Below are 21,387 nucleotides of genomic sequence, written 5' to 3' on the forward strand. Positions count from 1 at the left end.
CCTTCCCCTCGATTCTCTCTTAGCTGCATCTGCTATTGCTCCATGATGACCGGAGCTACAATGGCCATGGTTGACGAGCTGCATCCATGGCCGATGACGTGCAACACTGTTTTTGCTACAACTGGCTATGAGGAGACTTCGACCACCTCGAGGTAGAGCTGCATCCAGAAACTCCTTTTGCTACGGCGGATGCATTTTTTTGTTGGATCGAGAGAAATGAGTGTTGTGACTGGAGTTCAGCGGAGGTGCAACCAGCATCACAAAATGCTACATCAGGCTAGAGCGGACTGGCTATGACCGACGTGCGGAGGAGCTGCAACTGGCAGTTCCAAATGCTACAACCCGCGTCCTAAACTGCTACATCCAGTATCTTTAAAAGCTTCAACACCAGACACGGAAGCTAGGCCGCCATGGCGCAACCGAAAAAAGGATGCAACCGACAGATGAAAATGCTACATCCGGCACCTGAAAAAGCTTCATGAGACTATGGTGCTTTACAACCTAGATGCGACCGGCGACGGTGAGGACGACATTTTTGCTGCAACCGCCTCGATTTTTTGCTACTATTGGCGACATGTTTTGCTACATCCATTCATGGGTCATGGTGCTTCAAGCACGGCGGCGGAGCACGAAACAAGATGTTGCTGGTGGCTTGCCGCGAATCCCGATGACGAGATCTGGCATGTAGCAAGGAAGGAAGGTGCCATGCTGTGACTTGGAGGGGTGGGGCAGTAGAAGAGCGCGACGCGCGCCCCAGCGAGCTGCACGAGATGCGTGGGTGCTGCGTGAGATGCAGAAGGGAGGAGAGCACCGGCCATCGGGCCGCCGGCCGCGAGCCGCATAGCAGCAGTCACCAAGAGAAGGGGGGAGGGGGCTAGCAATGAAGGTGCTGCAGATGAGGTGGACGGGGAACAGAGGATAAGCAAGGAAGAAGACGAGAAAGACGATGACCTACCTTGAAGACCCAACGGTTGATACTGTTGGGATCGTGTGGCTGCAGGCCGACCGACCCAAATTTGGGCCGGTGCACCGGCGCCTAGTGGTCGCCATGTACAAATGCTATGTTGGAGTTTTAGGCGTTGGATCGCTGTGCTGAGCCAGGCACCTGTGTGCGAAGGCGCACTTTTGATTTTCATGTCGAGTGGCTATCTTTTGTGATCCTACGGACGCATCGAAATTGGTTCTTCCTTTAGTGATCTTTTTGTGACGATATTGAGCACCGTTATGTGAGCAAAGCTATGTCGCACTTAACAATCGAATATTTCTTCTTTACTTTATTGTTATCCTAACTTACCCGATTAACAAAAACGTTGGGACCGGCACCCTCGCGCAAGGCGAGATATCGATATAGTATTTTCTAATTGAATGATCTAATAGATAAGGAGTACCTTTAGTACATGGCTGTAACACCCTCGATGCGGCTATATCTCCCACGTGTCGAAGCACGACTTAGAGGCATAAGCGCATTGAAAGCAATGTCGCAAGTGAGGTAATCTTCACACAACCCATGTAATACATAAGCGAAAGAGATACATAGTTGGCTTACAATCGCCACTTCACACAATACATGAATAAAGCATTACATCATATAGATACAATCAAGGTCCGACTACGGAACCAAAATAAAAGAAGACTACCCCGAAAGCTACACAGATCCTCGATCGACCCCAACTGGGCTTCACTACTGATCAACTAGAACGAAGCAACACAAAGGACAAGATCTTAATCGAGCTCCTCCTTGAGCTCGGTTGCGTCACCTGCTCAGTAACATCGACACCTGCAAACTGGTTTTGGAAGTATCTGTGAGTCACGGGGACTCAGCAATCTCACACTCTCGCGATCAAGACTATTTAAGCTTATAGGCAAGGTAAAGGTATGAGGTGAAGTTGCAGCAAGCGACTAGCATATTTGGTGGCTAACAACGCAAATGAGAGCGAGAAGAGAAGGCAAAAGCACGGTCGAACAACTATGATCAAGAAGTGATCCTAGAACAACCTACGTCAAACAATACTCCAACACCGTGTTCACTTCCCGGACACCGCCGGAAAGAGACCATCATGGTTACACACGTGGTTGATGTATTTTAATTAAGATAAACTTCAGGTTTTCTACAACCGGACATTAACAAATTCCCATCTGCCCATAACCGCGGGCATGGCTTTCGAAAGTTCAAATCCCTGCAGGGGCTTCCCAACTTAGGCCATCACAAGCTCTCATGGTCAACAAAGGATATTCCTTCTCCCAAGACAATCCGATCAGGCTCGGCATCCCGGTTACAAGACATCCTCGACAATGGTAAAACAAGTCCAGCAAGACCACCTGCTGTGCCGACAAATCCCGATAGGAGCTGCACATATCTCGTTCTCAGGGCACACCGGATAAGCTAAGCGTACGGGAGCCAACATAACCCAAGTTGCCAAGGGACGGCCCCGCACGGTGCTCTAGGTTGGACCAACACTCAGAGGAGCACTGGCCCGGGGGGGTTAAAATAAAGATGATCCTTGGGCTGGCCGACCCAAGGGAAAGAAAAGGCTAGGTGGCGAATGGTAAAACGAAGGTTGGCCCTTGCTGGAGGAGTTTTATTCAAAGCGAACTGTCAAGGGGTTCCCATTATAACCCAACCGTATAAGGAACGCAAAATCCGAGAACATAACACCGATATGACGGAAACTAGGGCGGCAAGAGTGGAACAAAAGACCAGGCATAAGGCCGAGCCTTCCACCCTTTACCAAGTATATAGATGCATTAATTAGATAAGAGATATTGTGATATCCCAACAAGTAAACATGTTCCAACAATGAACAACATCTCCATGTTCCAACAAGGAACAAACTTTAATCTTCACCTGCAACTAACAACTATAAGAGGGGCTGAGCAAAGCGGTAACATAGCCAAACAACGGTTTGCTAGGATAAGATGGGTTAGAGGCTTGGTTTAACAATATGGGAGGCATGAAAAGGAAGTGGTAGGTATCGTAGCATAGGCATAGCAAAAGAGCGAGCAACTAGCAAGCAAAGATAGAAGTGATTTCAAGGGTATGGTCATCTTGCCTGAAATCCCGCAAGGAAGAAGAACGAATCCATGAAGAAGACAAACGGACGTAGTCGAATGGGTCCTCACAAACGCGACGTAATCGGAACCAACCCGAAGAAGCAACACCGGAAAGAAGCACACAACATAGTAAACAAACAACACATGAACAAGGCATGATATGCGGTATGCGGTATGTGGTGCATATGCATGATTTGGAAAAGAATGATTGAAACTGGCCTCAACTTGGAAATCCAAAAGTGCCACTGGAAAGGTGAGTTGATTTCGGTTGAAATCGATATAAAGACCACCAGAATCGGATGCACGGTTTGGAGATGGCAAGCAAAACAAATATGGCACCAGTCTGCGATTAACAGCAAGTACCCATCTAAATGCATCAAGATAAATATGCTACAACACTCAAACATAGTAACAAAATACATGGCAGGGATCCACTCATGAAGCTTGACAAAAGATGAACACTAAGCTACGGCTAATTCATCCATTAACAGGTTCAAACAAGCATGGCAAAAGTGCAAAAGATAACAGGTTTCAGACTTGGTGAAATCCATCATCAGGAAGCAATCTTTAGAGCATGATAACTATACGCTACATCAGGAAGCAATCTTTAAAGCATGATAACTATATGCTACAGGAACATAGCATGGCAAAGCAAGCATTTAACAAAACTCCCATAGTGACCATGAGCCAAAAGGGGTCAAAAAATACCATTGCAAGCATGTGAACTTCGTAAAAACATAAACAGATTCAGACTTAGTGAAAAACTGGAGCATGGCAAAACAGTTAACCAGTAGGCATGTTTACGAGCTCGATGCACTCACTATAGAGCATGGCATGAAAAACTAAGCATACACCCATCAAGAAGACATGGCATAGAAGCTAGACATGGCAAGAACAACATCATAGCATGCACGGGTCAATAGAAACAATCTGCCAGGAACATTTTATAGCAAAAGTAGAGCTCGATTGACTAAAGCTAGGGTGCTCCATAAATGCAAATAAAGACATGGATGGATAGATCATAGCATGCACGGGTCAATAGCAACATCCTCGGCAAAATCGCTAAACATGTCAGCAATCTGCTAGGAACATTTTATAGCAAAAGTAGAGCTCAATTGACTCAAGCTAGGGTGCTCCATAAATGCAAACATGGATGGATAGAGCACCACAATGTTAACAAAACATCCTTACTGATCATATTCAAAAGAGGCATGGATCACCAGGAAACAACATGAACATATGGCATAACAACAAAATCAGGACAAGGACTTGGTGAAATTCTAAGTCCCTGAAATCAGCATCAACAATTATGCTACTTTGCAAGCTTATGCTAGTCACCACATAAATCACAAAAATACATGACATACATCCCTGTAAAGATGGCATGACATATAACAAAACACATGTAGAGCTCAGGATCATAGCATGCACACATTAATCCTGGCAAAAATGACAAAATGTCATTTGCTGAAACAGATCTGACAAATTCCTCACATAGCCCTCTTCCAATAGCATTTCGGGCATCAAGATGAGCTCAAATGAAAATGATGCAATGAGATGAAATGATGTACTCGTCGAGACGAACATTTTGATATGCTACACGCACGAAACGGAGCTACGGATGCAGAGTTATGATGCGATGAAGATGCCAAAAAGTTAGGGTTTCGGGAGGAGAAAGTCAACCCTCAAGATATTTCCAGATCTGAGATCTGGCTCGGGCACTGTAGCAGCGGCGGCTCCCGAGATCTCCGGCGAGGTTCTTCGCTCCGGTGAGGGCAGAGGGAGTCCAGTGAAGGCCGGGGACGGTGTGGTGGTGGCCGGCGAGCTGGTGGGGCGGCGCGGGCGCGGCCGGCCGGTCGAAGTACGGCAGGGAGGCGAGGCGCCTCGGGCGCGTGGAGTTCGCCGGTGGCGTCGGGCGGCTGCGCAAGGGCGGTGGCGGTGAAGCCCGACGAGCAAGCGGGGCGGCGCGGCCAGCCGGCGCGGCGAAGGACAGGACCGGCGCGGCGGCGGCGCAGGCACGGGCGGCGCTCGGGCGCGGGCCTGGGAGGGCCCGACCTGGGCCTCGGCGGGCCGCGGCGGATGCGGGAGAGAGGAGGCGCGGCGACCCAACAGCTGGCGGTCTCCGATTCGCCCTGGGTGGCCGCGCGGCGACATGGCGCACTCCGATAGGCCGGAGTGAGGTGGCGGTGCGCACGGACATGTCCGGCGCGGTGGGAAGAATTGTCCGGCGGCGCAGGGAGGAGTTTGCTAGGTTTGTACCGCGAATTTCGGGAGGGGATCACATATATATAGGTAGAGGGAGCTAGGAGAGTCCAAATGGGGTGCGGTTTGCGGTCACGCGATCGTGATCGAACAACTGAGATGATGTGAGAGGTTTAGGTGGGTTTTGGGCCACTTTGAAAAGGTGTTGGGCTGCAACACACACGTGGCCTTTTCGGTCCCTCGGTTAACCGTTGGAGTATGAAACAAAGTCCAAATGGCACGAAACTGACAGCCGGTCTACCGGTAGTAAACCAAGGCCGCAAGACAAGTCTCGGTCCAATCCGAAAACGTTTAACACCCGCACACGAAAAGAGGTAGAAAGGGACACCGGGTGACATAGGAGCGCCGGATTGCAAAATGAACAACGGGGAAAATGCTCGGATGCATGAGACGAACATGTATGCAAATGACATGCACATGATGATATGATATGAAATGCATGACACGCAAGCAATGACAAGGCAACAACACCGAATAACCAAAGGACACCTGGCACATCGGTCTCGGGGCGTTACAATGGCCGCATAACAGCCCCATGTGTGCAAATTGCCCACATTCACATTTAAATTCATCACCGCCATCTAACACTATAACTCTGTATGAAATATTGAAATTCTACAACATTTATCTCCGCGCTCTGCCTCAGTATGTTATGCAACATATGTTTTACCTTTTTCAATCTCCTCCACTTGGTATGGACCATGCTCGTCTAGTATATGCTCGAACGGCTCAAACGTAGCTCTAGTATATATCTTGCCGGCATGCCCTTCTGTTCCCATGTTTGCCTCCCCTGCAAAATAAACAGAAAATCACTTGACACTACACTAAAAAGGTTGATCATCATATAATAACAATATTATAATTCTGGTTCTATTCTCATAATTTTCCTCGGACTCCCTGTCAAAAAGCAACCTCATGTACTTTCTGACAAACATATACATAGGGCACCCAGGAGCGGGTATTTTCATCTATTGGCTTCCCCGGTAAATAATAACATGAACTTATTTAAGTTGACCGCAACACATTATGAGTAAGTCATAAAAAAGAATAAAGATAGTTCATAAAAAATGGCATACCGCACAACCACATACTATCTCTTGCATGCATTTTGTCCGATTTACATTTAGCCTGCTTTTTCCATATCTGGCCGAATCCTTTCTCTCATGAGTACAGATTGTAAAAACCATAGGCATGTCTAAGTGTGTCAAAGGCTTGTTCCTATATTTGGCACAATGACAATGTCCCGAGGGAGCTCTGCAAACTGCCTGATTGTTATGTCCAGGGCTGAAATCCTATCAGGACATGGTGCCCCGCTTAGTGCAGCAGCCTCAACTCTCATTCTGCATATCAATGACAGTAAGTACATGTAGCTAACCCCCTGATCTATATTTATCTATATATATACCTACTAATAAAGAGATTATTGTTTCTTAGCACCGTAATTTTGTCCGTTTTTATCCGTACACCTTGCCCATATTATATTTTCTATTATATAAGAGGTGGTACTATTCTAACTTATCCGTACGTCATTAAACATCAAGATGTTTCGCTCATGGACTTGGACCTGCAAGCAGGGTGCCCGTTGGCCCAGCTATAGTGCAATGCCAGGAGGAAAAAAACACACGCTTACGTGAGGAATTTATATCTATATCTATACCTAAGAGTAACTCCAACGGGCCGACCCAAACGGATGGCGATTTCGTCCATTTTTTGTTCGTTTGGGTCGGCCGCCCGCCCGGCGTCCACCTTGTTTTTCATCTGGGTCGGCAGCGCGCCCAATGCGTCGACCCATATGTGCAGGCGTGGCCGACTAGCCGCCCAATTTTGCATTGCATTCAACATATTGTGAAATGAAAATTTAACAAACAAAATTGTCCGCCCAAATAAATAGTATAGTTTACCGGCCAAATAAAAATAAAAATGTTTCACATAGTTTTGCAAACGAATAAAAAAAGATACATCTATTGGTTGCCAATATGAGTTCACATATGCTCAACCAAATCATTTTCCGGTTGCACGTGAGTTTCCCAATCACGCATGTCTTCATGAAACTGAGTGAATTGCTCAAATGTTGCCGCTACTTCATGCTCAGGCACAACATTCTCACCCTGAAACTGAAAGCCTTCATCGTACAGACGTTCCGGGCGCTCGTCTTCTACGATCATATTATGCATGATCACACAAGCAGTCATCACCTCTCATAGTTTCTGCGTGCTCCAAGTATTAGCAGGATACCAAACGATGCCCCATCGAGATTGCAAAACACCAAAGGCACGCTCGACATCCTTTCTAGCACTCTCTTGCTCTTGGGCAAATCTTTTCCTTTTCTCTCCGACAGGATTGGGTATTGTCTTTACATTAGTGGTCCACTGAGGATAGATACCGTCACCCAAATAGTACCCTTTCTCGTAGTTGTGGCCGTTGACAGTAAAGTTCACCGGTGGGTTGTTGCCTTCGGCAAGCCTAGCAAACACCGGCGAGCGTTGAAGCACGTTGATATCATTGTGTGATCCAGCCATGCCAAAGAAAGAGTGTCGGATCCAGATATCTTGAGACGCCACGGCCTCTAGTATGACAGTGCAAGTCCTAACATGTCCCTTATACTGCCCTTGCCAAACAGAAGGGCAGTTCTTCCACTCTGAGTGCATGCAGTCTATGCTGCCAAGCATCCCCGGGAAGCCCCTGCTAGCATTCATCGCCAACAAACGGGTTGTATCTTTAGCTGTCGGCTCTCTCAAGTACTCAGGGCCAAACACAGCAATCACAGCCTTGCAGAACTTATACGGGGACTCTAGGCATGTAGACTCGCTCATACGGACGTACTCGTCAATGAGATCACCGGGCACTCCGTATGCAAGCATTTGGATGGCGGTAGTGCATTTCTGATAAGAGGAGAAACCAATCTTGCCGACAGCATCCTCTTTGCACTCGAAGTAGTCATCATAGCCGACCACTCCCTCTCTAATACGGTTGAAAACATGCCTACTCATACGGAACCGGCGATGGAATTTGTGATGTTTGAACAACGAGTTTGTTGTATCAAAGTAGTCCTTCCAGAGAAGGAAATGCCCGCTCTCCCGGTTACGATTTAACGCCGGAAGGTGGCCCGGAATGGAGCCACGGAACAACGGCCGCTGGTTGTTGAGGTGGTGATGGACCAACACGGCAGCCAATATCTCCTCCTCGTCGTCGGACGACGAATCGTCGGAGTTGCAAAGGAAATTGTGGAAAAAGAACTCGTCGGCGGAGTCCATTTTCGTACCTTGGAAAACTGTCGAACAGCTTGCGGGCGTCGAAGAAGGAGACGGCCGGCGAGAGGAGACGCAGCGCCCACAGACCAGCTAGCTGCCCGGTCGGCCTCCGACGAGTGTGACGGCGTCCGACGAGCGTGCTGGTCATACGTGGCGGGGGCGGCGAGGCGTCTTCTTGGTCACGTGCGGCTGGGCGGTGGGGGAAGCGGTGGCGGGAACCAGCTTGCACTACTAGGAAAAGGCCTACTAATGGCGCACCTAATTTGGCCATTAATGGCGCATTAGTGGTGCGCCATTAGTAGCACGCCATTAGTATATTTTACTAATGGCGCACCACGGGTGCGCCATTAGTATCTGGTATACTAATGGCGCATCTCAGATGCGCCATTAGTATACACAACAGTGCGCCATTAGTATGCCTCCCAGGGGGCCATGTATACCCGGGTGCTTTGGCATACTAATGGCGCACGACAACGAGATGCGCCATTAGTAAGTTCGGCATACTAATGACGCACTGTCTAATGATGCGGCATTAGTATCCTTTGGCATGCTAATGATGCACTATGGTGTGATGCGCCATTAGTATGAATATTAGGTTTTTTTATTTTCTAATTTTCTGTTTTTTGCACAGGTTACAAAATGTATAATTGGACAAAATATAAACAGCACACATCAACAACAGATTCATCGAATACAATAGAAGATTAGTCTCTGAATACAATTCATCATTTTAGTCTCCGAATACAATTCATCATTTTAGTCTCCGAATACAATTCATCATATTAGTCTCCGAATTGAAAAGACTAAACAAAGATAGAACATTATACTACAAGTCTCGAGACCGCGAGTTTGTCTTCACATTACAAGTCGATATCGATCATCTAAACTATCATCACATAGAAGAGAGCTGCGGTCATCACGATGAGCATCATCACGATGAAACTCGTCTTCATCCGGTTCCTCCAACGCTCCCTCCCCTCTCCCGCTAGATAGCGGGTGTATCTAGATTCGGCCTCGGCCCTAGTGGCGTACCCTTTGTAACTGTTACCGCTGAATCGGTGAACCTGTCTCCAACACTCCTCCCAGTCGTCGTAGACTCCGGGAACCTTACCCTTGTACATGACATACCACGGCATCGCTATGCAGTAGCCAAACGAAACGTTAGTACCAATTCACAGACAATACATAAGCAATATATAAGTATGCAACAGAACAATCGGAAGAGAAAAGCAAGACATTAATAGCATCGATTACATCTTAAGTTGAACGACTCTCGAAACCAAAGAGACATACTACAAGTTCATTAAAGTTTAATTACAACATGAGCCAATCGATGTTTCAGAACTAGACACAGCATCACTGCTTTCGACTCGACTCAAGGGACCGGAGCGTGGATGAAGCCGCCGTCTATCGTGGGATTCATGAAAGAACGAGCGTTGTCAGCCTGCATTTGTAGGATTGTGTCGATGTCACTGTTGGACGGTTGATTTCTGAGGTAGAACTGCCCCGAGGTACGAAGGACATCTTGATGGATGATTTCCGCAAACTCCGACTGGATGCGAAAGAATTCTTGTCTGATGTCCGCGTCCTGGATTGCCGACACGCTCGTGGCCCAATCTTTGAGTCTACTCGGTAGCAGAAGGTGATGATGGTCCCGTACGATCGCCCGCATGTGATGGATGGCGTAGTAGGCACCCTTCTAACCGCCAGGCGGCTGCTTGACGCAGCAGAACGTCGTATTGTGGGAGAACACATGCTTGCCGTACTTACGAATAGGCCTGGTGAAGGTGCCTCCAGATTTGACATAGCCAGGGAGAACATCATCAAGAACCTTCTTGACATTTGTGTAGTCTACGTTCGACTGACGGTCCGGGTCGAAATACGTGGCCATGGAATATTTGGGGCTTAGGAGGATGAGCGTGCAATGTGTGTCACTACAGAAAACACGGAATGTTAAAAGAAAAACGATCGAAATCTAAGAATTCATATGTTACGGGGCGGTTGAGGGGAGGACTTACTCGGGAAAGTAAGGCACGAGGAAGTTATCCTTATCTTGGTTTGCCAGAATGACGCCTTCGAGGTAAGAACTCGCGACTTGCCGGTCCCCAGCGCTGCCCAAGATCTTGGCACGCATGTAGAAGGGGTCGACTATCACGATGTCCGGGGTCTTGTCGCGAATGATCCGCATCTCCATACTCAGCGAAAATAGCCGAACGAAGGTGTAGTGCAGCGGATGAAGGTTCAACATAGCGTGGATGTCATCAAACCGCAGGACGATCGTACCCCCGATGGAGTTATCCACAAAGCCCTTGCCCTCTGGCACCTTGGCCGCAAAAACCGGGTATGCCACATCCTTCTCTCCGAGACGCCGCTTCTCCAAAGAAAGAACACTGTCATACAGACTCCGCATAGCACCGGTTGCAGCATCGAGCATATTTCTCGGTAGCATCGGCCTACCCGCCACATGCACCCTCCTCGAGATATCCTCGGGTGAAGGTGGCCCGTCCTGAGCACGGATCGTAGTCGGTGCCGGCTGGCCCGCACCCTTGTTAGTCTTTCTTTTGCGTGCCTTCTTCTTCTCCTGTAATGGGACCGAGTTCTGCTCACAGACCGCCTTCTTGAGTGTGTTGGGGCTGATCATATTTCGCACCTCGCCTATCTGAGGCTCGGTGAAGTCGGCAGCTGGAGGCGTCTCCTGAGAGCTGAATTCCAGACGACGCTTGTTGCAACTTGGCTTCTCCGCGGTACCAGCTAGATCGCGCACGTCTTTTGTTGGGTTGGGTTCTTGAGAAGGAGGCCCCATGAAGTCGCCACCGTACCCATGATCGGCAAAGTACTGATCGACGTTGGCAAATGTATCGTCGTCGTCGTCGTTTTGATCCTGTGCCATATGCATGTTTGGATCCAGTGGCATAGGGATGTCCGGCACCGTTGCGGCGGTCTTGCCATGGGGCCGACTTGGCGGCAGCACGACTGGCGGTGTTGTCTTTGGGGTGGTGTCCCCCGCCCCCAAACGAATCTGGCTCTTCGGCCAAAGCAGGGGCCAGCTCAGGCAAGCGCTGAGGGTCATCACGTCATCATCGTCGGCCCCGATGGGTCGAATCGGAGGTAACAACTCGTAGCAGCCTGGCAGCACCCGAACCAGTTGAACCCTAAACAAGTTGGGTGGAATCTGGGTACCGTGGAACAAGGGGTTGCCTGGTTGAACGATTTTGCCCTTGGCGACATCGACCAACTCGTTGTTCACGAAGTGTAGGAGAGTGCACGGAACGTCGGCGGCGCCCTGCGAAAACATGTAGGGCGTCAGGGATGCCCAGTCAAAGGCAAGGAGATGAAGTCCTCGGCCAAGAGAGGCTTAATTAGTTACCGTGATGATGGCGTCGAGCTCGGCTAATGTCGAGGCACCGCCAACGGCGGGCGTGCAGTTGACGGAGGGGCCGCTTGCTGCAGAGGTGCCGGCCGGCGTACACCCGGGTGCATTAAGCTCCCGTGCCACCTCCGCCAGAGACACCAATGCCGCCTCCGCCGGAGACACCAATGGCCCCGCCATTGCGTTCTGCGAGTTGCTGGCCGTGAAGCTAGGAATCGGGGGCGGCCCCTGTTGGCCGCCCGCAATCCACGCACTAATCCCCTGGATCAAGGTAGGCACAATGGCGGTGATCGTCGCTCCGAGTTGTTGTTGCACTTGCTCTTGGACAATCTCCGGAATCCGCGCCACCTGTGCCCTGAGTTCTTTAACCTCGCGCGCTTGGCTTTCCGAGCTGGTCTTTTTCTCCTTTCGCCCACCAGTGTTATAGTATGACGACCATTTTGTCGACAAGCCTTTGCCGGCCACATGACCAGCTAATGTCGGCTTACTAAGCTTATCCTTGTTCTTCATTACATTCAACGCCCTATTAGAGTGGTGTCCCAAGGGTTGCTCTTAGTCGACCCCGCGCTACTGCTTTCAGTCGCCTGCGGAAGGAATGTGAACCATTTAGAAATTTGGCTTCATTAATTAGAATGAAACCATATGGAGCTAATTACGCGGGGGTGTATTCCTTACCAGAACAAGCTCAAGTGCCCTGGTCTTCGGATCCGTGGTAAGCTCCTTTGTTTTCGGGTCCTTCTTGTACCGGGCCCTGACAAAGTTCCTGGTCTGCTTGTCACCGTATTTATCGAAGAGGGGCGGTAGGCCTTGCTCGGCACGGTCCGCCTCCTCCTTGTCCCATATAGGCTCCGCCACTCTATAACCGCCGGGACCGAGTGTGTGTTCCCCTAAGTTCAGCTCCCGCATTTCTTTCCCCCACCTACTTGATTCGGAGCTTGCGGTGCTCGAGCAATTGATCTTGAAGTCGTTGTAGTCATCTTCGGTGATCGAAGGATTTTTCTCCTTGATCTTCTCATAACTCTCACCTTTCTCGATCATTCTCTTCACATTGCTTTTCCAAGTAGACAGGGCCATGCTCATCTTCGTGAGGGCAGCATTGTTCACTTTATTCCCTTTGAGGCTTGTGTTTTCAAATTCAGTGGGGAACTTGTATCGTTCGTGCAGCTTCATGAAGAGGAGGTTGCGCAAATTCCCTCGGTCAGGAACTTGTGTTTTTATGCATTTAAAATGCTGTTTGATACTTATTTGTGTTTAAATATGTTAAAACTTGTTTAAATCATATCAGTAATATTTTTTTTATAAGACAGTAATAATTTTTAAAAAAATATCATCAAACAGTAATGCCGGTGGAGCGGGGGAAGGGTGCGGGGGGAGTGGGGGGTCGGCGGCGGCGGTTGAGTAGGGGAGGGGTGCGGGAGGTCGGCGGCGGCGGTTGAGTAGGGGAATCGAGGGTGCGGGGGGTCGGCGGCGGCGGCCGGTGGACCGGGGGGTGCTCGGCGGCGAGGGGGACCGGATCTGGCGAGGTGGGATAGCGATCGAGATGGAGGGGGATCGAGACCGAGTGTCCATGAAATTTAAAAATATTCATGATAGTTCAAAAAGTGCCCATGAAATACAATCGAGAAATGAAGGCTACGATTTAAATACAATCGATCTTAGCTAGCTATCTGTTCATAATCTTCTTGCCCTTCTTTTTTGCAAATGGAGTTCTTCTGTGGAACGGATGTCCTTTAGGTAGGGTGGTCCTGCTTCTTCTTGTGGTGTATGCTGCTACTTCATCATCGTCGTCATGTTCGATCCTCGGGTCGCCGTACTTGTCGAAGTCTTGCTCATTGGCTACTCCATCCATTCCGATGATCTTCATTTTGCCTCTCCTCACGACAACACGACTGGGCTTTGACGGGTCGTTAATGAAGAAGCATTGGTCCACTTGGGAAGCCAATACCCATGGCTCATTTTTCGCGGTGATGTTTGCGCCCGCGGTCTTGGATTTGGCTTCGGGTATAACCATGGTGGTGAAATACCGGTCTTCTCTTAGGACGCTCTTCGCCCATCTGACACGGAACATCGGGACCTTCTCTCCAGCGTAGCTCAGCTCCCAGATCTCCTCGATCCTTCCGTAGTATCTGTCCTTGTCGTTACCGGTGTAGGATTCCATCGTTACCCCGGAGTTCTGATAACCATCGCTCTTCATGTCCTTGGCCTCGGTGTAGAATGTGTAGCCGTTGATATCGTACGCCTCATAGGTCATCAGGTTGTGCTCGGCGCCCTGTGACAAGGCGAATATGAGTTGTTCTTCCGCGGAAGAATCCTCATGTAAAGGGTACGACAGAAGCTTCTGCTTGAACCAACGCGTGAAACATGAGTTGTGCTCTTTGAGTATATCTCCGTCCGTCCTCTGTTGGCCTCGATCATTGTACGTCTTCTTAATAAAGGTTTTGTGCTCTACCACCCAAGGATCGACCACGTCTATGTGTTGTAGCGCGACTAGGTTTGCTATTTCAAAGTCGGCGAGTCGACCCTTGAAGTCGACATGCATTTCGCGACGACCCTCACGGTGACCCCATCCAGCGAGCCTGCCGAGGTGCCTGTTGACGGCCAGACCAACGGGGTTCTCGATGCCTAGATAATTCGTGCAGTAGGAGATGCACTCTTCGGTCAGAAAGCCCCTGGCTATGCTTCCCTCTGGACGTGACATGTTGCGAACGTATCCTTTGATGACACCATTCAACCTTTCGAACGGCATCATGCTGTGCAGGAACGTCGGCCTGAGTTGGATGATATCGTCCACGATATGGACCAGCAGATGCACCATAACGTCGAAGAATGCGGGCGGGAAGTACATCTCAAGCTCGCATAGTATCACCATGATCTCTTCCTGTAGCCTTCTGAGTTGCCTCACGCCAACAGACTTCCGAGAGATGACGTCGAAAAAGTTGCATAGGCCAAATAGGGTTTCACGGACGTGCGCGTCCATGATCCCACGGATTTCAACTGGAAGTATCTGCGTCATCAGCACGTGACAGTCGTGAGACTTCATCCCGCTGAACTTCAGCTTCGCTGGGTCTAGGTATCTGCTTATCTTCCCCGCGTAACCGTAAGGAAGTTTTACTCCTACGAGGCAGGTGAAAAACTGCTCGATCTCCTCCTGACATAGAGTGAAGCACGCGGGAGGGTAGTCATTTCCGGTCTTCTTGGCCTTTTTGCCTTTGCGATGACTTTTCGTGTCCTGCTTCGCCTCATCATCATCATCATCATATATAGCGTGAAGCTCTTGCCTAATGCCCATTGATTTCAAGTCTGCCCTTGCTTTCGGCCCATCTTTGGTCCTCTCTGGCATGTTGAGCAGGGTACCAAGGAGACTCTCGCACACGTTCTTCGTGATATGCATGACATCAAGGCTGTGAGGCACACGGTGGATCTTTCAGTACGGCAAGTCCGAGAAAACAGACCTCATTTTCCATACCTTCAGCAGCGGCTCTGGCGCCTTTCGCTTCTTTCCCGGCTCTGGCGCCTTTTGCTTATTTCCCGGCAGTGGGCAGTCTTTCCAATTTTTCAACAGCTCGTCTATTTCCTCACCGCTCCTCGTACGCGGGCGTCCTCGGGGTTCGGTTTCACCATCGAACAGATCCTTGCGTTTTCTCCACGGGTCATCATCGCGAAGCCACCTTCGATGTCCCATGAACACGGTTTTCGAAGACCCGGGATCTCTATCTAGCTGGCGATACGTTGTGTCATCCATGCACCTGACGCATCCAGAAAATCCGTGGACCACCTGCCCCGCGGCATATCCGTAACCGAGATAGTCGTGCACCGTCGTGAGCAGCGCGGCTCTCATAGGGAAATATTCTTTCTCTACGGCGTCCCACGTATTGGCTGGCGTTTTCCACAGCGTGTCAAGCTCCTCTTTCAGCAACCCCAGATACAGATTGATGTCGTTCCCTGGTTGTTTCGGTCCTTCAATTAGCATACTCATGTGAATGTACTTCCTCTTCATGCACAACCAGGGGGAAGGTTGTACATCCACACAAACACAGGCCAGGTGCTATGTGTGCTTCTCTGGCTGCCAAACGGATTGACTCCATCGGTGCTCGCGCCTAGCACGATGTTCCTTGGATCGTTCCCAAATTCTGGGTCTTCGAAGTTCAACGCTTGCCACTGGCTCGCATCCTTAGGGTGACTCAGCATCTTGTCTTTTTATCTATCTCCGGATCATTTGCGTCATCTTCTCGCTTCTTCTCCTCCCTATCCGCGTGCCAACGCAGGAGCTTTGCTACCTTAGGGTCCGTGAAATACCGCTGCAGACGAGGAGTGATCGGAAAGTACCACACCACTTTTTGAGGAGCTTTCTTCCTCTTCTTGTATCGAGTGACGCCGCACACCGGACATATGGTAGACTCCGCGTGCTCGTCCCGATAAATGATGCAATTGTTCATGCACACATGGTATTTCACGTGCGGTAAATCCAAAGGACACACGATTTTCTTCGCCTCCTCCAAACTGGTCGGGCACTTGTTCCCCTTGGGAAGACGTTCGTGCCAGAATGACATGTTCTCGTCGAAGCATGCGTCGCTCATTTTGTGTTTTACCTTCATCTCCAGAGCCATGAGCGTTACTTTCAGGCGGGTATCCTTGGGCCTGCATCCTTCATACAATGGAGTAACCGTGTCTAACTCAAGTTGATCCATCTTGGCTTTCTCTCGGGCGGCAGCTCTTGCGTTATCCGTCTGCTTGAGAAGCAGCTCTTGAATATGAGGGTCCTGCACCTAGCCCATCGATGGTCCAGCGTCGTCTGCTCCGCCGGCATCATCATCTTCATGATCATGCCCGTCGACTGCTCCGGCATCTTCCTCATCATCATGTCCTGCATCTTCTACATGATGACTGTGTACAACATCACCGTCGTGATCATCTCCTCGGGATTCTTCGTCTTCTCGCCCGCCCGAGCCGCGGTGGTTGTCTTGCTGCCCTTCCTCATTTCTTGCCCGGCCCCCATGGACGACTTCGTAGTCATCTTCATCATCTTGCCAGCGATAGCCATCCATGAAACCACGCAAGAGCATGTGGTCCCGCACCTGCCCGGATTCCGGGTCCGCAATAAGGCTCTTCAGCTTGCATCTTCGACACGGACATCTTATCTCCGTCTCGTTCTTTTGAAGCATCTCGGCCTTCGCGGACCTCAAAAACCTATTCACGATGCCTTCGGTCATCATGCGGACCATGGTCGCCTGCGGGGTAGAGCAAAACGATATTTTAGAACCAAGAAAAAATTTGGCATGACTTTCCCTAAAAATAGGACAAAAAAGAATGCTTAATGCCAAAATTCTCGCCGAAACGGAAATGAATCAACATTCCGGCAAAATATTGGCAACTATCGAATTTCAAATACCGGTACACCTCCAAACACAAACACATATGCAACACCACAAACATATGCAACACCACGAACATACATAGATCTAGCTAGGCCATAAAAAGTGCATGTGCACATTATTGTAGGGAGAACAACATAAATATAGCTTCCCCCTTACTTACCTATCAAAACAAGGTAATTTAACCACTTAAATTGAATGAATCTATGATGGAAATGAGGTGAAAAAGAGAAGGCACCCGAGACAAGGAGGAGGTGGAGAGAATGAAGTGGGGAGAAAGTGAGTGTGGGTAGGAGAGGCTGTCCAAAATATCTTGTTGCTGCCCACTTACTAATGGCGCACCGACTCTAAATGCGTCATTAGTAATCTAGGTTACTAATGGCGCACCTCCTGGTGATGCGCCATTAATAGTTTTGCAAAAAAAAATACTAATGACGCACTGTCCCACAGTGTGCCATTACTAGTTTAAACTAGTAATGGCGCACGGTGGAACAGTGCGCCATTAGTAGTTTTGCAAAAAAGGAAATAAAAAATATAATAAAAAAACAACATTAGTGGCGCACCTTCCGGCTGGTGCGCCATTACTAGTTACAACTAGTAATGGCGCACTGTATCTGGATGCGCCATTAGTATGTTTGGACAGGCGCACTAGTTAAAATTTTTTTTAATACTAATGGCGCACCCTGGGCCAGGTGTGCCATTAGTAGTTTCAACTCTAATGGCGTATCAGTAGGTGGTGCGCCATTAGTATCAATCCCATCTATAGCCCTTTTTCTAGTAGTGTTGCTCCCCGGCGGCAAAACGGCGGCGGCGGGTGACTGGGGGCAGAGGCGGCGTTGCTGGGCGGATGTGGAGGCGGCGGCAGCTGGAAGAGTCACCGACAAAATGGGCGGCGGCGTCGGTGACGGAGAAGGCGGGGGGCGAGGGTTGCTTGTTGGCCGGGGGGAGGGAAGGCCAATGTGCCACAGACGAGCGGGCCTGGGGACAGGAGTAGGCGAGCGCGCGCGTCCGTCGCGTGTCCGCGCCGACGCAAATCAGGCTCAAAAATGGGCCGGGAATGGGTCGCCCACGGACGAAAAACGGACGCGCGTCCGTTTAGGTCGGCGCGTTGGGCCGCTTTTTCTGTCCACGCCGACCCAAACGGACGGCCGCAGAGGAAATGGATCGCTCCATCGGAGTTGCTCTAATATTAAAAGAAGGAAACTTTCATAGTTTTTCATACGTCATCTATTTGTATCCGTTAATTTTATGTTAACTACAAAAATTGACGTCTATGATTTAATTTAATTTTTCCTTTAAAAAAAAGAAACGATTCGTCTAAAAAAAGACCCACGCGTACGCCTCCTTGGTCCAAATCCATCCCTGCATCGAAAGAAAACCAACCGCGGCACCGTGGCCGACCAGCACTCACCTAAGGCCCAGCCGGCCCACTACCTAACCCTTCCGGATCTAACTCCTCTCCCTTCACTAGCAGTCCATGCGCACGTCTCGCCCGGTTTCAGGTGGAGTGCTGCCCTTATATAATTGCTATTCGAGAATCGGCCAAACCAGTTACAATGTCTGGCGATATATTATGATCCTAATATGCCCGTGACAAGATAAGGTTACTGTTTGGGGGCTCAGATGACTCAGATGACGAGTTCTGTGATGAAGATAAGGTTGTCCCCAGCCAAGAAGTGAATTCAGGTGATGTAAATGCTGAAATTGGTAACTCGGGTCAGCAAGAAATTTATTCTTTGATGACGGAAGAGTTGGAGTTTCCTGTCATGGTGGACTGTCAATGGCTTTGAGAGGAGAGGTACAGCCTGTCAAAAAAAAAAAAAGAGAGGTACAGCCTGTTTCCTATTTAAACGTTTCATTCCCTACCCCCTTTGCTTATTTTGCAAGCTTTTGTTGGTGTTGGAGCTCCCAGAGTATAGGGGTATTATTATTTTTCACAAATACGCTGGATGCCTATCTTTGCATTGATATGTTGAAAGACCCGTTACAGGAGTGTCCCATATGTTGCATACACTAGCAGGCACACAAATAGGAGTCTGCTACTTCTTAAGATGCATTAGAAGATAGCAGTTGTTTAGATTCTTTGGTGTCAGAAGGATTGATGAAAACATGAAGAAAAGTGGTGAGGGCAAATATAAATGCTTCGAGACTCTTGCTTCTGGCATATTCATTAATGATTCCCCGCTTCTGATGGCACAAGGTTGTCAAGAACTCCACACAAGTATATCTCCCTTTTTTGCTATCTTTTTTTCGAATCTGCTAGCTATTTTGTAAAACTATAACATATAAACATTGAATGACTGAATGCACAGCCCAATAAGTTGTTTAATCTAGACATGCGATGGTTGTTTTCATCTTTAATCCAGCTAGCTAAAATAATTAATAAATTGCAACTTTTTAAATCCATGTGTATACTTATAGTTGAACGATGCAGTTGATTGGACTTTGGCGTGGAGAAATTCATGCTAAGTATTGATCTTGAGCTTGGGTGTTTGAGCCACTAAACTTAATTGTAAAGCTGGGATTAAACTTATTATTTCTAAGCTCCCTATTTTACAAAAAGGAGTATCAAGATCATTAATTATATGTTGGATAAAATTGTTGATATTCTATTATGTGGTCCTTTTTTTTTGTCAGATTATATTATGCAGACTTCCATGGGGCACAGATTTCCATTGCCTAGCATCAACTACTCACTACTACTACTTAGATAGTGATCTGTATACTTGCCCTTTTATGACACCATGGTTCATGAATACTACAACATTTTCTAGTTCGTATTTTGGGAAAAGGAAACTGCAACTGTTGATACGCCCGCTCCTCCCGCTCCCGCCCTCTGCCTCACCGACGGCCACTCCGGCCCTGGCGCCCACCCCCCCCCCCCCTCCGGCGCCGGCCACCCCGGCCCCGCCGTCCACCTCCTCATGGCCTCTCCGCCACTTCCCGCGAGGTTCGCTGACTCGAATCGAGCCCCTCCTCCGACGGGTCCGCTGCCTCTGCCATGTCCTACAGGCTGGCCCCTTGCCGGTCGCCTGCGCCCTCGCCGGCCGCCTTCCCCGGCCCCGCGCCTGCGTTGCCCGCGGCCCCTGCCCTCGCGCCCTCGCCGCCGACCGCCGGTCGCGTGCTCCGTTCCAAGATCTGCCGGACAAATGCCGAGCCCGCCCCGTGCGGTGGCTAGTCTGTGGCCCGGGGCAAGAAGCGCCCCCGCCTCCGTGCCCCTTCTCGCCGCCCGCGCCGAGGCACCGGCGACCCCTGCCGCCAGCTCCCTTCCTGGCTCCGTGAGGGAGAATGCCCTCGCTGCTTTAGCACCGAGCATCCGCGCTCCGAGTGCCGGCGAGACATCCGCTGCGCACGCTGCAGGTTCTACGGGCACAAGGGCAAGGAGTGCACTGTCCGCCCCCCGTCCGCCTCCTCCTCGTCTGGCGGGTCTGGCCCGCCCCCGCTACGCCTCCACGCCTCTCCATCGGCCTCTGTCCCCCCTCCCCGCCGTGTCGCTCCTGGCCAATGTCCCTGGGGCGGACTCCGCGGCCACCACCTGCACATCCTCGGGGCTGCGGACGCCCATGTCTTCCGGGCTGCCGGCCGCCCGCACCTCCTCGAGTCTGCCAACGCCCGTGTTCTCCGGGTCCTCGGCTCACTCGCGGTCGGTGTCGCCCGTGGGCTCCGGGTCCTCGGCTCCCCCGCGCTCGGCGTCGCCCGTGGGCTCTGCTTCCTCCCAGGCCACCCAGTTCTCCGGGCATCCTGCGCGCCGCCCGGCCGCCGCCATCTGCTTCCTGCCGCGGTCCGCAGAGGTCCTTGCCGCGGAGCGAGACCTGGAGCGTGCCCTCCTTGTCACGGTGGCCGGCTGCCGCTCCGGCGTATCTTGAAATGAGGACTCCGTCGTCATCTGCTCCCAGTTCTCACTGTCCACAGGGGACTTCTCCGTTCATCGTCATGCGCCGGAGGATTTCCTAGTCCGGTTCCCCAACCCCGCGCTGCGCCGCCGTGTCGCCCTCGCCGGTCGTGCGCGCGCGAGACGCTTCCGCCTCATCTTCCATCCTTGGGGCCGAAACGCCAGGTCCGAGACGGTGACCGCACGCTT

General features: G+C 50.2%; 1 protein-coding gene across 1 annotated transcript; it reads right to left on the minus strand.

Moving 5' to 3' along the window:
• Window positions 1–5,963: 5,963 nt before the first annotated feature.
• LOC147960662 (uncharacterized) lies at window positions 5,964–8,567 on the minus strand. The gene is made up of 2 exons (XM_087533470.1): window positions 7,697–8,567; window positions 5,964–6,103 (listed from the first exon to the last, which is right to left on the minus strand). The coding sequence occupies exons 1-2, from the start codon at window positions 8,565–8,567 to the stop codon at window positions 5,964–5,966; spliced, it is 1,011 nt and encodes a 336-aa protein (XP_087389596.1).
• Between the last annotated feature and the right edge of the window lie 12,820 nt (window positions 8,568–21,387).

This window comes from Triticum urartu, chromosome 7A (assembly GCF_056163025.1).
Source record: "Triticum urartu cultivar PI428250 chromosome 7A, HENAU_Tu73, whole genome shotgun sequence".
NCBI lineage: Eukaryota > Viridiplantae > Streptophyta > Magnoliopsida > Poales > Poaceae > Triticum > Triticum urartu.

What these genes read in the sequence shown, in the direction of transcription:
- LOC147960662 (XM_087533470.1), bottom strand. Translation starts at nt 8,567, where the DNA reads ATGGACTCCGCCGACGAGTTCTTTTTCCACAATTTCCTTTGCAACTCC. An exon ending in AGGGTACTATTTGGGTGACG is followed by an intron (nt 6,104 to 7,696) that starts GTATCTATCCTC and finishes TTTATTTTGCAG; the next exon opens with GGGAGGCAAACATGGGAACA.